At 38.9% G+C, this 18,500-nt stretch overlaps 1 protein-coding gene and 1 long non-coding RNA gene across 4 annotated transcripts in view; one reads left to right on the top strand and one right to left on the bottom strand.

Annotated features, from left to right (window-relative positions):
- The window catches only part of MYLK4 (myosin light chain kinase family member 4), an 86,284-nt gene that overhangs the window by 46,414 nt on the left and 21,370 nt on the right, over window positions 1-18,500 (top strand). For 2 of the 3 annotated variants that reach the window (XM_019419911.2, XM_053904944.1), the window contains 4 exons: window positions 13,696-13,774; window positions 14,119-14,569; window positions 15,771-16,069; window positions 17,452-17,557. In XM_019419911.2, the coding sequence (XP_019275456.1) occupies window positions 13,696-13,774; window positions 14,119-14,569; window positions 15,771-16,069; window positions 17,452-17,557 (935 nt within the window). The remainder of the gene's footprint in view (window positions 1-13,695; window positions 13,775-14,118; window positions 14,570-15,770; window positions 16,070-17,451; window positions 17,558-18,500) is intronic. The other variant, XM_053904945.1, reaches the window with a different exon arrangement.
- Window positions 1,558-4,123, bottom strand: LOC128777730 (uncharacterized). Its single transcript, XR_008423067.1, has 2 exons — window positions 3,081-4,123; window positions 1,558-1,861 (listed from the first exon to the last, which is right to left on the bottom strand). It is a non-coding gene; the product is annotated as an uncharacterized LOC128777730 (long non-coding RNA).

Raw genomic sequence — 18,500 nt, forward strand, 5'->3', positions numbered from 1 at the left:
TCCGTGAGTTCGAGCCCCGCGTCGGGCTCTGGGCTGATGGCTCAGAGCCTGGAGCCTGCTTCTGATTCTGTGTCTCCCTCTCTCTCTGACCCTCCCCCGTTCATGCTCTGTCTCTGTCTCAAAAATAAATAAAGGTTAAAAAAAAATTAAAAAAAATAAATAAAATATAAATAAAAATAAATAAAAGAACATGAAAAAAATAATGGTAGTGAGGTTGAACATCTAAAGTGTAGCACCAATATCAATCAGGACAGAGAGATATTCATTTCCAGTTTGGAGAGTGGTTTTTCCAAGTTCATTGTAAGTACAGAGAACACAGGAGGAGAGTGTCCTTTTATAGAGAGGAGAAAGTTTACAAGTGGAGGTGGCCTCTTATTGGCTGCAGGTGAGGGCAGTTGCCAGGTTGAGAGGAAATCTTCCTTCTTCCTGCTGGACTATGTAAGCTGCAATGAGTAGGGTGTGTGTGACAGCTCTCCCTTCATGACTTCCTGTCTCTGATTGTGAGTTAGGTATCCATAACACATACCACAATGCTCTTTAGGGTCTCGCCAAATTCAAAATGGATTTTATGATTTAGTAAGTTTTCTATTTTGTTGTCTTATTTGGAACACTTAGAATATTGTCTTTTTGTGTGTGTGTGGTGAATTGTGTGACTGGGAATACAAAACAGTTATGTATCTAACCCACTGGATTGTGAGGCAAACTCGTTCCATTAATTTCTTTCTAAAATATAATTTAAATCTGTGATGTAAAATCTAAGGTGGTCTTTCAGATTCCTTTCCGTCCTGCCATTAGCCATCATGGCTAATAGATAACTGATTTCCACAACAAAAAAAAACCTGCCTTTTTTTTTTGCTTTGTTTTGCCTTTGTTTATTGAAATAGCAATCTCTTGCCTTTGAGAATAAGAATATCGTTCTTATATGAATCAGCAAATGAAGGTCCCTATTTAAACAGGGAGGGAGGTTCACTACCAAAGCTGCCTGAGACCATGAATTTGAAAGGGAACTGGAGGGGCTTGTCTTACAAACCCATCCCCCACATCCCTTGTTACTACCTCGGAGCAGTGCTTAAGAAGACACAGTAGAACTGGGGCACTACTCCCATCACACTGCCTTCTCCTTGTTAGTAAGGCAAATTGGAAAGTTTGTTGATAAAATCCCCAAGAGAACTCCTTCCATGTTGACCATGACTACTGTGGTTGAAGCAAAGCCCTCACCTGCTTTGGGAGAGAATTGGAGAGTTGGAGACCTAAATAAACAGCACAAACCGAACACACATTACTTTTTTTTCCATGATCTGCCATAAAGACACTGGCTATTGCTAAATCATCATCACAACAGAAAATAGATGCTGAGAGTGAAGCTACTTGGAAAAGCACCTGAGAAGCAGTCTCTTGCCAGCATGTGAAGCTTCAGAGTGTGCTCTTTAACTGTGCCAAGCTTTGTTCTCGATTATGTGGCATCATAGAGCTTTAGAGCTAAAGGAACATTAGAGTAATGGATGTGATGTATAATTAGACCCGCTACTTAATCACCATTAGAAATATTGCGAAGGCTTCAGTTGTAAAATGCAAAGGCATTTATGTAACACCTATTTTAATGTTGAGTTAGGTGATATACAAAGAAGTTCAATCAGACATGTCGAAGGAAATAGCTACTGCTTACTCTTGTGGCAAAATTAAGTTCCATAATCATAATGAAGTAAAATGTGGCAATAACAATATCTAACTTTTTTTCATTTCTAGCATCAAAAGTATTCATTAAGTGTCTCTTGGGGGCACTTGGCTGGCTCAGTCAGTACAGCGTACCATTCTTGATCAGGGTTGTTAAGTTCGAGCCCCACGTTGCTTGTAGAGATTACTTAAAAATAATAAAATCTTTTTTTAAAAAAAGTATTCAAGTGTCTCTGTGTGCTAATGTGTTAAAGCATATTTAAAAAGTTATAGTTGTAGTTTTATGAATAATGGATCTTAAATATATGCTTTAAGAAATGAATGTTTATAGTACATGTTCTGATTTTTATTAGGTATAAGATATTTATTGAGAAGGTAATCAAATGGTAAATTACCTCAATAACCTACACTGAGGGTGGAGTCTTAGATGTTACCGGTAACACAAACCTTTAAAACTTTACTCAAAGGTTTAAGAAGACTCTAAGCTTTCTCCTAGAGGTTCAGGCCAACAAGTTTCTCTACATGAAAGTGGGAACTTCTAGGTGCCACAGGAGCCTGAGGGTGAGACAACAAAGTCTGATACTGAGGAAGATATCATAAAGGGTGTGCTATAGCACCCCTTAAGGAAACATTTTATATAATTGGTTGAGATGCTCAGTAAATATTGCCCAGCATCAGCCCCTACCCCTACTTTCTAATCAACCAGTGTATCAATTAGTCCTACCCCTACTTTCTAATCAACCAGTGTATCAATTAGTGTTTGCCATATGCTGAGTTAGATGCCAGAGATACCAAGATATCCAGGCAGAGTCAGGCTTGCAAACAAATAATGCCAACACAGTATGATAAATACCTGATGGATGGATGGTTAATAAAGGTGGAAGAAAGATAGACTCTTCTTTTGGTAGAAGGATGTGGGACCAGAGTGTTTCAAGGAAGAATTCACAAAGGGAAACTTCTTAAGGTAGGGGCTTGAATAACAAGAATTTCACACATTTCTGAAAGTATGAACCCTGCACTTACAATAGAACGACATCCAAAGCTTATGAAAAATGGTCTTGGGCTCCAGCCCAGACCTATTGACTAAGAATCTCTGGGGCAGGAGATTTGTAAACTTCAGGACCACTGTCCCAAGGTCTAAGGTGGGCAAAGCTGTTGTTGGCAGAGACTCCCCTACCTCCTTTTGACTCATCAGCTATTGCTTTATCCTTGAGTGTCAAGGCACATTTTCAATTCCTACTAATAATTAGCTTTCAGGGGTAGCACAGATAATTTTAAAAGTTTTTAATCCAATATTAAAAATTACATGGCTATGAGTCTACTATTATGGTCAAGTGCTCTCATTTTATATTCATGTTCATTGGTGTAGAACTGAATTTCATACCTGGGAGTCCATGGTCACTTACCTTTCAGATCAGACTGCACTGGAATGGATGGATGGAGAACTGAAGGTCTCTGCCATGCCAAATATTGACCCTCAAGTTATTGCATCTTATGAGGGTCCTGAGGGTGGTTATGTCATGAGTTGGGAGAGGGGGCTCCTGGAGGTCTCAGGACACCCCCTATTTACCAACCAGTATGGAAGTATTTCCCTATTTTAATAACTGGTATGGTACCAGTGTGCCAGCTGAATATTCTCCTATATGTACATAATAAAACAAAAGAATGAGATAAAACATGAAGAGTTCAGTAAGGTGTTTATGTTCTGCATAAATTGAGGGTTTAAGATGGTATCAGAGGTTATGTACTATCTTTCTTTTGCAAGAACAGGGCTAAATAAAATTACTTACGTTCCTTTCAAAGTTGATAGTCCCCTTTACAGCAACCAAGTTATTAGCACTTCTATTAATAATTCTTACTGTGTTCTTCTCATTTTGGAGCTGATCAGAATATATTCCTGATTCTCTAGAGTTTACCTTTGTACCTTTCTTAGTTCAGGTGGTTGTAACAAAATACTGCAGACTGTGTGACTTACACAGCAATTTCTTTCTCACAGTTTTAGAGGCTGCAAGTGTGAGATCAGGATGCCAGCATGGTCTTGTTCTGATGAGAACCCTCTCCCTGTCTTGCAGACAGCTGCATTCTTCCTGTATCCTCCCATGGCAGAGAGACAGAGGAAGGCTCTAGTCTCATCCTCTCCTTCTAAAGACACTGGTTTAATCATAGAGATTCTACCCTCATGACATCATCTATACCTAATTATTACCTAAAGGCCCCGCCTCCTAACACTATGCTACCGGAAGTTAGGGCTTCAATACATGAATTTAGGAGGGACACAAACAGCCCATAACAGAACCTTTACACCTTAATGCTGCTTTTCTGTGAGGCATAAGTTTGGCAGAGACTCCAGAGGTTAGTGGAACATTCTAGACACATGATATCAAACCTTGCATACTCTTCTGAGTCCCTGCCAGGACTCCTGGGTCAGTGTCAATATTCTGGACCTTCTTCAAAGCTGATATTCTTTTTTTAAAAATATTTTTTAATGTTTATTTTTGAGAGAGACAGCACAAGTGGGGGAGGGCAGAGTGTGAAGGGGACAGAGGATCTGAAGCAGTGTTGACAGCAGAGAGCCTGAGGAGGGAATTGAACTCATGAACTGTGAGATCATGACCTGAGCTGAAGTTGGAGGCTTAACCGACTGAGCCACCCAGGCGCCCCAAAGCCCACTGATATTCTACACAGTCCTGGACTTCTGCTGGCCACTGCCCTCAAGACCAGCTGAGTGTTTGTTGGCTCCTTCCTGCTGTCTCCATGATCCTCCCTCGAGAGCTTAACCAAGTATGACATTGTCTTTTGGTGGATGGAGGCAAGATTCAAATACAAGCGGCCATGACGAATATTTTGTGAAATATTTCTTCCAAGTCATCAAGGATGCCACCAAGTCATTAAGGATGCTACCTGGGCCAACGCTTTTCAAATTTGAACGTGCATGGAAATCACCTGGGGAGTGGTGAAGCACAGGTTCTAATTGGATAAATGGAGGGAGGGGCTGAGCAGCTCCATTTCTGAAAAGCTCCCATGTTGCTGTTGTGCGTGGACCTACTTTGAGTGGGACGGACTAGACGAAATGTTTGGGGATAGTCATGGCTGCTTAGTTTATAGCTACTGAATTGGGATTACATATCCCAAATTCAGAGACTTTTTAAGAGCTTTGCAGCTTCTCATTGCTTTTCAGAGACAGCTTTTTAAAGCCACTTTGTAGTGTGCTTAGCAAATTTGCCGTGAGGGGCAAGATATGGAAAGGCAAACCACGAGGAGGTAAAATATTTTGCTCCGCGAATCTAAGTTCAGATCGCTGAACTTCCCTAACAACCCGCGGGACCACACATCACCTCACCTGAGGAGCACTGAGCTCCTGGGAGCCTCTGCCAGCAGACACACCTCCATGAGCCAGCCTGTGGCCAGAGGCTGCACAAAAACGTAGATTGCTTACTCAGAGCAGGAGACAGGAGATGGAGTGATAAAAGTGAACCTAAAATAAAAATTAAAAAGCACACTGAGAACACCATGTGAAATGAATGCTTGTAAAACTGTCTGCGGCAGGAAGAAATAGAAGAGTTTTATTAGGTGATGAAAAAACACTGTAAACTTCATGTGAAAACATTCCAAGGTTGAGTCTTGTGTAGTTTATATCAAAGAGGAAACTTAGTAAGACTCGTTTTAATCAAATGAATATCAAGGAGCTATAATCCCATTTATACCTGGATTTCAAATTGGTTATTCTCTTTCTGTGTCTCTCACGCGTAGGTGCGTGCGCATGCACACACACACACACAAACACACACACTGTTGCACTTTCTTAGGAACCTCGCTGCACAGTTTTTGAAATGCTCAGGTGCTTGCTTTTCTGGTGGCAGAACCCCAAGAAGGCAGAGGTATGCCACCATTTATGGTTCTCAGATATGCTTTTGTGTAAAGTGCTATAAATAATTCTACACCCTGTGAAGTGGTGATTCTGCACTTAACCCAAGTCCTCTCCTCTTCTGCTCACCTCCGTTTTGGTGGAGGAATTAAATCACTTTCAATTACTAAACTCTGACCAGAAAGCAAGGCAGAGGATTTCAGGTGTGGTTGGAAATGCTGGCTTTTTTTTTTTTTTTTTTTAATTTGCTTGCCCTCCCTGGATGCCCCTAATATCACTTTTGGAGGGGAGGTTTTGTGGTCTCTGGGGCAGTCTACCTGAGGCTAATTTCCACACATGTGTCCCTGGGTGGTCGGCAAGGAAGAGGCAGTGGTTTGCTGGATAATCCTTGGGGGAGAGGATCAAAGACCATTGCTGGTGGGTGGGAGGATCTGGGAGTTAGAGGAACACCACATCTCCAGGATTATTACTATCATTCAAAACTGTGGCACAGCAGCCTGGGTGGCAAGAAGCACTCAGGAGAAAGAAAAATAACCCAGAGGGGAGCTGGGCTGGAGTACACAGAGGCAATGGCTCCCAACACCTGCAGAACGTTGGAGTCACTGGGGGGTGTGTCTGTGATTGTGGGGCTGGGGCAGGGGAGGATATTAAAAAACCCAAGTGTCCATCCCTACCCCCTCTATAGGGGCAGGACTCAGGCATCAAATATTTTCAAACACCTAATTCCCTCAAAGTTTTGACCTTGTAAGAGCAAAGGAGGGGTTGGGTCTGGAAGGTGGGGGATGACGTGTGGCCATCCAAAGTCATGTTGGTAGTTTGGGAAAAATGAGCAGTTTTAAGTCAGAGGGCTCAGCATTTTCTGTCTGGGGAGGACAGAAAGTTGGCAATGAAAGGGAAATTAAAAAAAAAAAACATGAGTCTATTTATAAGATGTTTTTGGTAAGCTTATCCATCAGGCATAAAATGAGGAAGAAGCACAATCTATTTGATCAAAGTGCTTAATGTGACTAAATATTTAGGTGAAGATTCTTAACTTGTTTGAACTGGTTCTTCTGAAATTGACAGAGGCAGGCTGAATAGAATGGAAGAGAGCCATTTTTTTTTTACTGATTTGTAGCTCCATCCATAGCCTGGCCACTGAGATGGCGGGGCAAATATTAGGGGTCTGCCACTCCCTGACCTGCTGGTCTTTGTACACTTGTTCAGGACTGAACATAAGGCCCGCGTGGTCTTGCCAGAACAAGGGGGTTATTGGAATAAGAAAACCTGAAAGTGTATTTAAATTAAGGGAAGTCTGTAGTCAATAAAGAATAACTTCATACAGTTCATTTGACCATTGCTATTCCCTATTCAGTCTTTTCCTGTTAGAGGAGACAGTTAAATGTGGTAGCACACTTTTTTTTTTTTTTAATATAGTACTGCTCAACAGATCATAAAGTAAAATAACCCACGTATCTTCAACTGAAAAGATGGCCCAATTAGCCTTTCCTGAATGAACCTTTAATTTCAGGCCCTTTTTTGATTTATATCTTCGAGGAATTTTATTTACTTGATTTCTGAATGAAGCACTGTCCATGTCAGTGGATGCATCAGAAGACTTTATTTTCCTGGCAGGGTTATTTTCTCAGGTGACTATTTGATTATCTCTGATGTTCTCAGTAGCACAGGGAGGTTCTGAGGCTGAGGTTAACACTTTCCCTTCCTGGATTCAGTCAATTGGATCCTGTCCTGCCTTATTCTACGCCAGTCCCTATGGACCATGAAACAGGTTATTGCTTTGTTAACATTCCTTTAATCAGTCAGGGACTTCAGGGAGTTTTCTCATTTAGTGCAAGAATTTGAGCATGCCCTGAAGATGAAAAGAAATAGATTTATTTTACAAATGAACTTTAAAATTATCTTCCATACTCAAGCAAGGATATGTAGTTTTGATATTTCCTATGAACGTTCCTTTGTATTTCTTTTAGTCTCTGTTTTTTTTCCTCTCCCTGATAATGAACCTGATCAAAGTTTAACAAAGTTGGGGTACCTGGGTGGCTCAGTCAGTTAAGCATCTGACTCTTGGTTTCAGCTCAGGTCTTGATCTCACTGTTTGTGAGTTCGAGACCCGCATAGGGCAGAGCCTGCTTGGGATTCTCTCTCTCTCCCTCCCTCTCTCTCTCTCTCTCTCTCTCAAAATAAATAAATAAACTTAAAAAAAGTTTAACAAAGTCATTATAAATTGTTAAAATTTTGTTTTTGTATTTCTAGGCATTAGGTTAAAATTACCAAAAAGTGTTCATCGCAGCATCTCCACAAGCAGTGAGATGAAAAGCCCTCAGCTCAGGGTATGCAGTTAGTGTAGTCATGTGCCATTGTGATGTTAAGAAAACAGTTTTCCATGGCAACCGTAATCCCCAAATGCAGGGCTGTGGATATCACTCACCATCAGTTAAGTGATGCAAAAGGGTATGAGCATCAGTGACAGGGATGCATTTCAGATGGTGCCTAGGGTAGTCAAGCTTTTCAGTGACGCAGCCTGATTAAAGAATGTTCTCAGACTGAGGGTACACTGGTCCTGCAGGCACTTCTTTCCTTTACTGCACATGGGTTCACCAAGCATATTCAGAATCTGACCCCTGTGTGGTGCTGGGGGAAAAAAGGTGAAGAGAAGGGTCCATGCCCCAGTAGGGCGACAGGCCTGTCAAGTGACATACAGTAACCTGGAAAATGATCACTGCATTGTGGACGTCCAGAGGAGGCTACAGCTATTTTGCCTTTCTGTTCTTTTAAAGTTAAATCCACTTTAAGATAGATTTTTTAAAAAGATCTTTTTATTTTTATTTTTTTAGTTTATTTATTTTGCAAGAGAGAGAGTGAGAGAACAAGTGGTGGGGGGGGCAGAGAGACAGAGAGAGAGGTAGAGAATCCCAAGCAGGGTCTGCACTGCCAGCACAGAGCCTGATGTGGGGCTTGAACTCAGGAACCATGAGATCATGACCTGAGCCAGAATCAAGAGTGGGTCACTTACCCAACTGAGCCACTCAGGTGCCCTGGATTTTTTTTTAAGTAGGCTTCATGCCCAGTGCAGAGCCCCATGTGGGGCTTGAACTCATGACCCTGAGATCAAGACCTGAGCTGAGGATCAAGAGTTGGATGCTTAACTGACTGAGCCACCAAGGCGCCCCTCAGAAAGATTATTTAAAGTTGATTTTTATTGAATGGAAATGGAAGAAGAATGAGGGAAAGTTGTTCACGTGAACTAATTTTCCTTTTGGTTTCCCACAACTTTGAGGGGAGGGAGAGTTGTAGGGTACAACTGGGACAGACTTGTGGTCCGTGGTGGGAGCGAAGGACCCTGCACCTGGGAGTGTACCCAGGTAGGTGGGCACATGCTTCTAGGTGGATGTTGCCTTCCTGCTCAGCTCTTGATTCTATGGCAGTCAGTGAAACTGCATGAAGACAAGAGTATAAAGTGCATACAATTGGTCAAAATTGTGAAAATGGTCATTAAGCAATGAATCTTGACCTCTAGAAAGTAGTTTGCAAGAAATGAACTGATCATTCTAGTTATGTACTTGTCCTTGTACCTGCTCATTAGAATAATTCTTCTCTAAAATGGGCAGAAAACATGAATAGACACTTCTCTAAAGAAGACATCTGGATGGCCAACAGGCACATGAAAAGATGCTCAACGTCGCTCCTTATCAGGGAAATACAAATCAAAACCACACTCAGATATCACCTCACGCCAGTCAGAGTGGCCAAAATGAACAAATCAGGAGACTATAGATGCTGGAGAGGATGTGGAGAAACGGGAACCCTCTTGCACTGTTGGTGGGAATGCAAATTGGTGTAGCCACTCTGGAAAACAGTGTGGAGTTCCTCAGAAAATTAAAAATAGACCTACCCTATGACCCAGCAATAGCACTGCTAGGAATTTACCCAAGGGATACAAGAGTACTGATGCATAGGGGTACTTGTACCCCAATGTTTATAGCAGCACTCTCAACAATAGCCAAATTATGGAAAGAGCCTAAATGTCCACCAACTGATGAATGGATAAAGAAATTGTGGTTTATATACACAATGGAGTACTATGTGGCAATGAGAAAGAATGGAATATGGCTCTTTGTAGCAACGTGGATGGAACTGGAGAGTGTGATGCTAAGTGAAATAAGCCATACAGAGAAAGACAGATACCATATGGTTTCACTCTTATGTGGATCCTGAGAAACTTAACAGAAACCCATGGGGGAGGGGAAGGAAAAAAAAAAAAGAGGTTAGAGGGGGAGAGAGCCAAAGCATAAGAGACTCTTAAAAACTGAGAACAAACTGAGGGTTGATGGAGGGTGGGTGATGGGTATTGAGGAGGGCACCTTTTGGGGTGAGCACTGGGTGTTGTATGGAAACCAATTTGACAATAAATTTCATATATTGAAAAAATTAAAAAATTAAAAAATTAAAAAAAAGAATAATTCTTCTCTAAAACACATATCTCAAGGGGCGCCTGGGTGGCTGAGTTGGTTGAGCATCCGACTTCGGCCCAGGTCATGATCTTGCAGTCTGTGAGTTCGATTATATATATTTATATATATTTATATTTATATATATTTATATATATTTATTTATATATTTATATATTATATATATTATATATTTATATATAAATATATATTATATATATTTATATATATTTATATATATAAATATAAATATATTTGTATACATATAAAATATATTTATACATTTATACATTTGTACATATATACATATTTATACATCTATACATATATTTACATTTATATTTACATATATTACTGATACTTGTAAATTATATATGTGTTCAATTTTATTAACACATGTTTTAAAAAATATGTAAAATATAAACTTTAAAAGAATGGAAAGCAAATAGAAATGAGTTCTAACGTTTCCTTTACATTCCCTGAAGACTACTTTGGATGCACTCTGGGTACATACTCTGCACTCAGGACACCAGCCTAGAAAACCGTACAGAGTGGAGAGAGCAAAACTACGTTTTTAATACTTGCCCATTTTGGGTCCCCTTTCTTCCCTATGTCATTCTAAATGCATCGATGGATTATTATAAAAGGAATCCATATGCAGATATAGAAGTATTTATTAAGTGAAGGAATAAGTGAATTTGTGTGAAATGAGGCCCTCTTGCTCATCTTGGTAATCAGTGTGAATTTAGCAGAGGAACGTAGTCTCTGATACGATATTTATCCATTAACAGAGGGTGATATTAATCCTTACAGAAATATCATGCTTGATAGCACTGTTATGTTCTCTCTCATCAGTAGAAAATACGTTCATCTTTGAATAAGTTGTATCTACAGACTTGTGCTTCCTATTTTAGCAACTTCTGTGTTTAATAGGGAAACACAAAGTGAAAATTCTTTGTACTGAAGTTGCTGCCCAGAAACAGAAAAGGAGAAATACAACCTCTGTGTTTTGGAAATGCTTCAGTTCAAAGTTCCTCTAGATGTCAGTGTTACATAGAGAAATGAAAATATAATAGCCTATGGCAATGAATAAAGACCTTCTTACCTTATTTAAATGGTAAAACATATGTGATATGTAACTGACAAAAATAACAGCCTCATTTGGAAGCTAGTTTCTAGTATTTCTCAGAATCGACAGCTTCTCCTGTTGGTCACCTCAGACTGCTCCACCCAAAGAATGTTAGCACAACTGGTGGTCATTTGCCACCAACACTTCGATGACCTTAGAGGCAAATGTTCATCGATTTGGCACTCCATGGAGTCTTACCATCAAATTCTCAATTTTACATATTTTGATGAACTGAAATTGATTGATACATACCAGTTTTCACTATTAAGTCTACCTATGTTCATGTCATCAAGAATAAATTCAGAAGCACAATGCTTATCCACCAGGAGTTTTCATTTCAAAAGAGAAATACTGAAAGACACTAAAAGACAAAATTACACAATATCTTACATAGATAAGATTGTTGTTAAACTACCTTATTTGACCAATTGACTTATTTTCTAAGTTGGACTTAAATTCTATCTCTCTCTTGCCTCTCTTCTATGTTAATTCTAATCTTTTGACTGACAAATATTTATTCACTCTACTAATTTCTTTCAATTTTACACCCTTGTCTCTTAATCTTCTTTCTTATCTCTTGTGGTATGTGCTGTGTGATAGATATTCAGTAAATACTAACAACGTATCTTGCCTATAATCCTCTATCTTTTTTTAATAAATGACAGTACAATGTAGTAATTAAGAAAGAGCACAGAATACACTTGGCTAAGCGGCAGACTTTGGCGCAGGTCATGATCTCACGGCTTCTGAGTTTGAGCTCTGTGTTGGGCTCTGTGCTGACAGCTCAGAGCCTGGAGCCTGCTTCAGATTCTGTCTCCATCTTTATTCCCCTCCCCCACTCATGCTTTGTCCCTTTCTCTCTCTCTCTCAAAAATAAATAAACATTAAAAAAATTAAAAAAAAATGAAAGAGCACAGAATGAAGTAGACAACTGATTAATAATCTTGGTTAAATCATTTCTGAACTATATAACCCTCAGAAATTACCCAATATCATTATAAAATGGGGCTAATAGTGTCTCTATCCCAAAGGGTTGCTATGAGAATCAACAGAGTTAATAACATGCTTAGAAATATGCCTAGTATGAAGACATGGCTTAGTGTATATTAACCATCATCATCATCAAAATCATCACCACTATCATTATCATTGTCGTCATCATCATCATCATCACCACCACTATCATCATCATTGACATCATCACTACCACCATCATCATCATCGACATCATCACCACCACCATCATCACCATCAATCACTATATTTCAGTGTCTGGGCTAAGTGCCAAGGACTCAAAGATGAATCAGTCTTTTTGCCCATTTAAGGCCCACAAGCTAGCGGGAAACTGACAGGGAAAAAAAATGTTTAAAAGTGTTGGAAGTGATTCTGGGATGGGCATATAAACTGAGTGCTGTGTGCAGAGAAGAGAGCAACTGGCTTTGCCTGAGCAAGTGAAAGAACATTTTTCCTGCACTTTCACTTAAAAGAAGTTACAGACTCCGAGGTTCTCATCTCTAATTTTGGTTTTACACAGATTTACTAAACCTATCTCTGTGTTTCCAGGTCTCTATATGAAAAATGGAAATGCTCTGAACCTATGGTATTGTCCCTTGGATTATTTAAAAGTACATTTGCAGTTTGTCTTGAAGACTCCAAGCTGCGCTTACACAGCGTTTCATGCTTGCAAGTCACCTGAAGGCAAATTTTGCTCTTTCCAAAGAAAAGAAGACTGATTCTTTGGGCATTCATACAATTTCATTAATTTACATTGCATAACTTCAGAATTTTGTGATTATTTGGGTGGATGGGGCTAATATTTACCTTTTATATGGCATTTAAGAAAAGTTTGCTAAGCAAATTCAGAGAAGCCAGGACTCTGAGAAGGATGTTTATCTGCTTAGGAAAGGGGCCATCTGTTTTAAGCAGTGTGAAAGCTCATTTATGAAAGCTTACTTACTTTAGTCTTCTGCTTTCTGGTTTATAAAACCTATTCAGATATATCCTCTCATTTTCATTTGATTTACATGTGAACCATATCAAGACAATACAAGCAGAGGTCACAAGTGATACATACATTATCAACATCCTTTAATCTATTCACGAAGATGGGCCTTCTTTTACAATGCCAGTTCATGAAGATGGGCCTTCTTTTACAAACAATGCCAGAGTTTAACAGAATTTTTTTTCAAAATAGTGAGTCCATTTGTTTCCAAATATTGTAGTCTATACATGAAATGAAGGGTTTCATTAATTCAGACTGTCCTGCTCTCTAAATTACTATTAATTTTAGTGGGTTTTTTTTTCCGTATTTGAATCATGTAATACAGTTGTTTTCAGTCTGGGATGATTTTGTCCTGGGGGACACTAGCAATTTCTGGAGACATTTTTGGATATTATAGCTGGGAGGGAAGGTATCATCGTCATCTGGTGGGTAGAGGACAGAGATGCTGCTAAACATTCTATAATTCTCATAACATTTTCCACGACCAAGAATTACCCACCCCATGTGTCAGTAGTGCTGAGGTTGAGAAACCCTGATGTAATTAATATGTGACTTCAATTACTCAATTGTGTATCTACAGGGTAAGGAGAAGGCACAGTCACACCCTGGGCTGAAGGAAACGGCATCTGTCAAAGGCAAAAGGACATTGGCCCTCACAGGTAACATCTTTAGAAGACTAAATATTTATGGATTAAGAAAGCTCTGGTATGACAGTCCTGTTGTCATTCTTCTTATTCAGAGGGAGTCACATGTTCATAAAGCCCTTTGCCGGGAGAAGTGCTGTTTGAATATCTTTATCTGATTGGCTTTGGGTCCTACTAATTACTAACTAGAAAATCTTTGGGAACCCATCTGTCAGTCAATTGGTCATGTTCACTTCCACTTTGCTTTTCAAAAGCCTATATCTTCTGATAAAAAGAAACATGAATAGAAATGCCATTATGTGAAGACAAAATTATACTGATCACATGCGTCCTCCATTAAAATATTTTGTGGCTTTTAGAGAGATCTTCCCAGAAGAACCAGCTCTCCTCTGAGAAGGAAAAGGTTAATAAACTCAACAAGAAAAATTCTGAGAAGACCAATGCCTCTCTAGCTCAGAGAAGTTTTGTCACATTTCATACAGAAAGACCTCAAGACGAGGTAGAAGATTTTGCCCTAAGAAATTCCATAGAGTCAAGAGAAAATATAGACACAAGAGACATTTCAAGCACAGAGAGACTGAAAAGACAAGAAAAGATTAGTGCTGGAGATGATAAACAAGCCTCTGTGGATAAAAATGAACTTCCAGTGTTCAAAGGAGAGAAAAATGGGCTTCGTTCTAAGGAAGACACTAGTGAAAGAGAAGTTGAGAAAAAAGGAGGACCAGCAATTGCAAATGAAACAGTGTTGGACAAGTGTTCAAATAAAAAGCAGTATGTTGATAAAACTAATGGTGATCAATTCTATGAAAGGTAGGGCTTAAAGCATCACACACCTACAACTGATGTTTTTGGTAGATCTATGTGCTGTTGAAACTTAAGGCCATATCAAAAGAATAACTGAAGTGAGTTTTTAAAGCAGTGGTTTAGAAAACGGTTTCCCAGCTTCTGTGGGTTTTTCTTGGCCATGTTCTCTTGCTATTACTTTTTCTTCTTGCCCGTGAAATTTTCAGGCATTTTTATTGTTTTCTCCTACCAACTGATAGGCAAAGATAATGATTTTTATCAATCAATATTTTCTAGAGATCAAATAAAAACTTCTTATTTTCAGCAACATGGAGCACATCCTTTCTAAGATCAGGAATTGAATAGTGATCAGATTTATCTGTAAGTTAAAAAGCTAATTCTTAAAAAGTTTACCCACCCCATTATAGATGATAAATTGTCTGTTTTCTAGAATATTTTGAGGATGGAGTAAGAAGTAGATTATTGAATGACTCTTCCTCAACTGCAAAGTTTCACATATAAATGCAGAATTATTCAGCCAATCAATTACTCTGTGTTATAATGGATCATAGAATCTATCTGGACAGAGTGTCCAAATTATATGTGAGTTTTTTAGGGAATTACAATATAATTTTTATTTCATTTATTAATAACGTATTTGACACCTAATTATGGAGAAAAATCTAATTTTGTAAGAATTAAACATAAAGACTGTTGTTTATTAAGAAAATCCATCACTGCAAAGATGTGCTTGGTAAGGTCTGGAGTTGTTAAAAACTGAAGTTAGTTCAATTCTTTCATCAATAAAGGTTTACATCTCTCTGTTAATATTCAGAGAGATGATTGCATCCTTTATTATACTTTAATTTAGTAATTTCTCTCTTCTATAAGAAAAGGAAGTGAAAAAAATGAAGATCGAATTAGCTAGGTATTCATAAAATGACTACTCTTGTAAAGGGCCAGTGGACAACTTGCAGGGCACAATGAGGTCATCAGGGAGAGTTTCTGGGATCGTAGTTATCTATACCTGTTCTTGTGCTGCTTAGTTTGATGGGGAAGCATACTGCTCTATTTTATCCCAAATGCTGAAACAGCCAACTCTCTATCATGAAGCTTATGACCCTTCACCAAAACACCCTGTTAAGGAAGCTTTAGTTCTAAGAATTTTGACCATCTGAAAGTTATCTCCTTGAATCTTTGAGAGCTGCAGCTGGATTTTATTTTCCAGGTGTATCAGCAATGTAAAAGCCATTTCTACATCACGAATCCTGGAAAATTCAGCAATAGCACCCATTTTCCAGAATGCTGAGCAAGCAGAGCATATTGGCAGCAGCAAGCGGCGGGTGACGGAGGAGTGCTTCATCAAAGAGGACAACAAAAAGAGCAGAATAGATGTAGCGAGTACAGGTGAAGGACATGCATTTAGGACACAGGAAACCAGACAAGCCCAGGGGAGCTTACAAGGCAACCCCCTGGAATCTGCTGGAATTAAGACCTCCAGACAGCAAGATCTGGTGACCCCATTGGGTAGGAAATGGCTTTTGTTTCAGTCTTTTGAAGCTTCTTAACCTTTTTCCAGCAAGCATTTCCAACTAAATTTCACTTAGCCTAACAGCCTGAAGGAGACATAATGCCATACTGATGCCATTTGTGTTTGTAACTCAATCACCTTTTTTTTTTTTGTCTGAAGAGATGAATGCCACCAAGAGAATTCTTTCATGACTTCTTTAGTTTCCAGCATTTTTACGATGTGAGAGATGAATGTCTATATCAAGTCAGTTTCCTGGAGACTTCTATTATCTGAATTTTTAAAAATATTAACACTTGGCAGAGTGCCTAGCACAAGATAAGTGCTTGAGAATTATATGTTGAATAAATTTAAAGTTCTGAAGGCAAAGTTATTATTTACTCACCTCCCTTTTTATCCTTTGTGTGCATGTAAGAAGCTGCCTGTGGTAGACGCTTAAATAAGTAATAAATGGGGAAATGAATAGGTTCACGGAAAGCAAGCCATGGAAAAGTAGAAAGAATACTGCAATATTACTGAGTATGTGTTTTAGAACCAATCGGGGTGTGGACTAGAGTTTAAACACTTAGAGGAAATTTGAGAGCTGTATAATACGTCCTTAGCCAGCTTTACTGGTTCTTTTATTTCCAGCCAAGAAAAATTCATCTTTGTGCTTTTAATGTACCTTAAATAAAGGTTAAAATATTTTGGAAAGTAATATATAATAATATCAAACATTCAATGACATGAAAAAAAACTTTTCATCTTTCTCTCTTTGCTTTAATCAAAATAATGGATATTATCAATGGTGCCTTTTTTTTCGTGGTTCAGTTTCTCATGTTCGAATTTTCATTTTTGGGCTTGGGAGGATCACCTGTGTGAACCATATTGTGGTTGGAGATTTTCAACTACTGTGACATTTCTAAAAGTTGTCCTGAAGATGGTATAAATCATAGTTTTGTGGTCCTGACATTCTTTCTCAAAGATGTCAGGTATCACCTACATGAATTACAGATCATAATATGAAATAAAAGCATATATTCCCAGGATTATTAGGAATAAAATAAATGGATCATTTATTTTATTATTAAATGAGCAACACTTTATTCTAATTTTTTAAAACATTTATTCATTTCTGAGAGGCAGAGTGAGGAAGGGGCAGAGAGAGAGAGAGGGAGACACAGAATTGGAAACAGGCTCTAGTCTCTGAGCTGATGCACTGAACCCGATGTGGGGTTCAAATCCATGAACCATGAGATCATGACCTGAGCTGAAGGGAGGCACTTAACCAACTGAGCCATCCAGGCGCCCTTTGCAACATTTTATTCTGAGACCCAATCGTGGTGCTGGAAAGAGGTCTGACTGCTTAACAAGTGGCCCTTCTTTTCCTCTTATCTTCTAGATGATGTCCCAGCTCCTCCTGCCCCCTTTAATCACCGTATTGTGACAGCCAAGCAAGCAGCAGTCAACAGTTTTTACACTGTGAGCAGAACTGAAATTTTAGGAGGGTAAGTAATGCTCAATTTAATCCTCTTTCAACAAAAGAAGAGCATTTTCAAAGAGACAAATCCTGAAGATTTCATAAAGTGTTTGCTAGTCTTGACCTGAGAACCAGAAACATCATAAACAAACATTTTAAGAGATTTTAACCATTTCTGAAAATCGCCACTGATGTCAGAAAGATTGATGTGGGGACAGTGACTAAACTCCACATTTATTATCTGCTTTACTTCCCATGTTGTAATGTCTGAAAGTGGGACAAACCCCATGTGAGTCACCAGAAGGTTTAGAAGCTGTCCAAAACTTGAAAACGGAGACACTAAATGTAGAAATGAGCGAACACAGTGTATTTCTTGTGGCATATATCTTTTTTATCACTGTTGTTGGTTTTCCATTTAGGTTTTTACTGGATTAATTATTATTATCCACTTCAGTTGATTACTTCCCTCACTGAAGAATTTATTTGAAGGACATCTAAATGTACACTCTCTCCCTGAAGAAGGAAGAAAGAGTAAAGCCCATCAGAGACCAAGTTTACTCCTAGGAGATATTCCTCTTTGATGTCAATCACAACCACCCTTTGATGTTTTGTCATTTAAAGTCTAAAGTATAAAGTTTACTGCCGTCAGCATATCTATGTGAAATAGCAAGAGGAAGCAGACCATTTTTACTAATAGGCCCCAAGTTTCCTTACCAACACATGGAAAATATGCATAGCAACTATCGTGCATGTTTCTGCACTGGTCAGTGGGGGTGTGGTCAATATTTGTGAAGTCCCTTCTTCCTCTTTCTGTTCCATATTTTTTCTGCCCTCCACCATGGGGAACCACCTGAATGTTTTACTCCTCAGCCTGTTGATTAGAGAGAACTCCCCTGAAGACTGTGAGGGAGGGCAGAGAGAGGAATGGGAATTCTAACATGTGAATAGGTGCCATGGGAGTCTTTAGCATT

This window comes from Panthera pardus, unplaced genomic scaffold (assembly GCF_024362965.1).
Source record: "Panthera pardus isolate Hobbes unplaced genomic scaffold, ASM2436296v1 HiC_scaffold_17, whole genome shotgun sequence".
In the NCBI taxonomy this organism is placed as follows: Eukaryota; Metazoa; Chordata; class Mammalia; order Carnivora; family Felidae; genus Panthera; species Panthera pardus.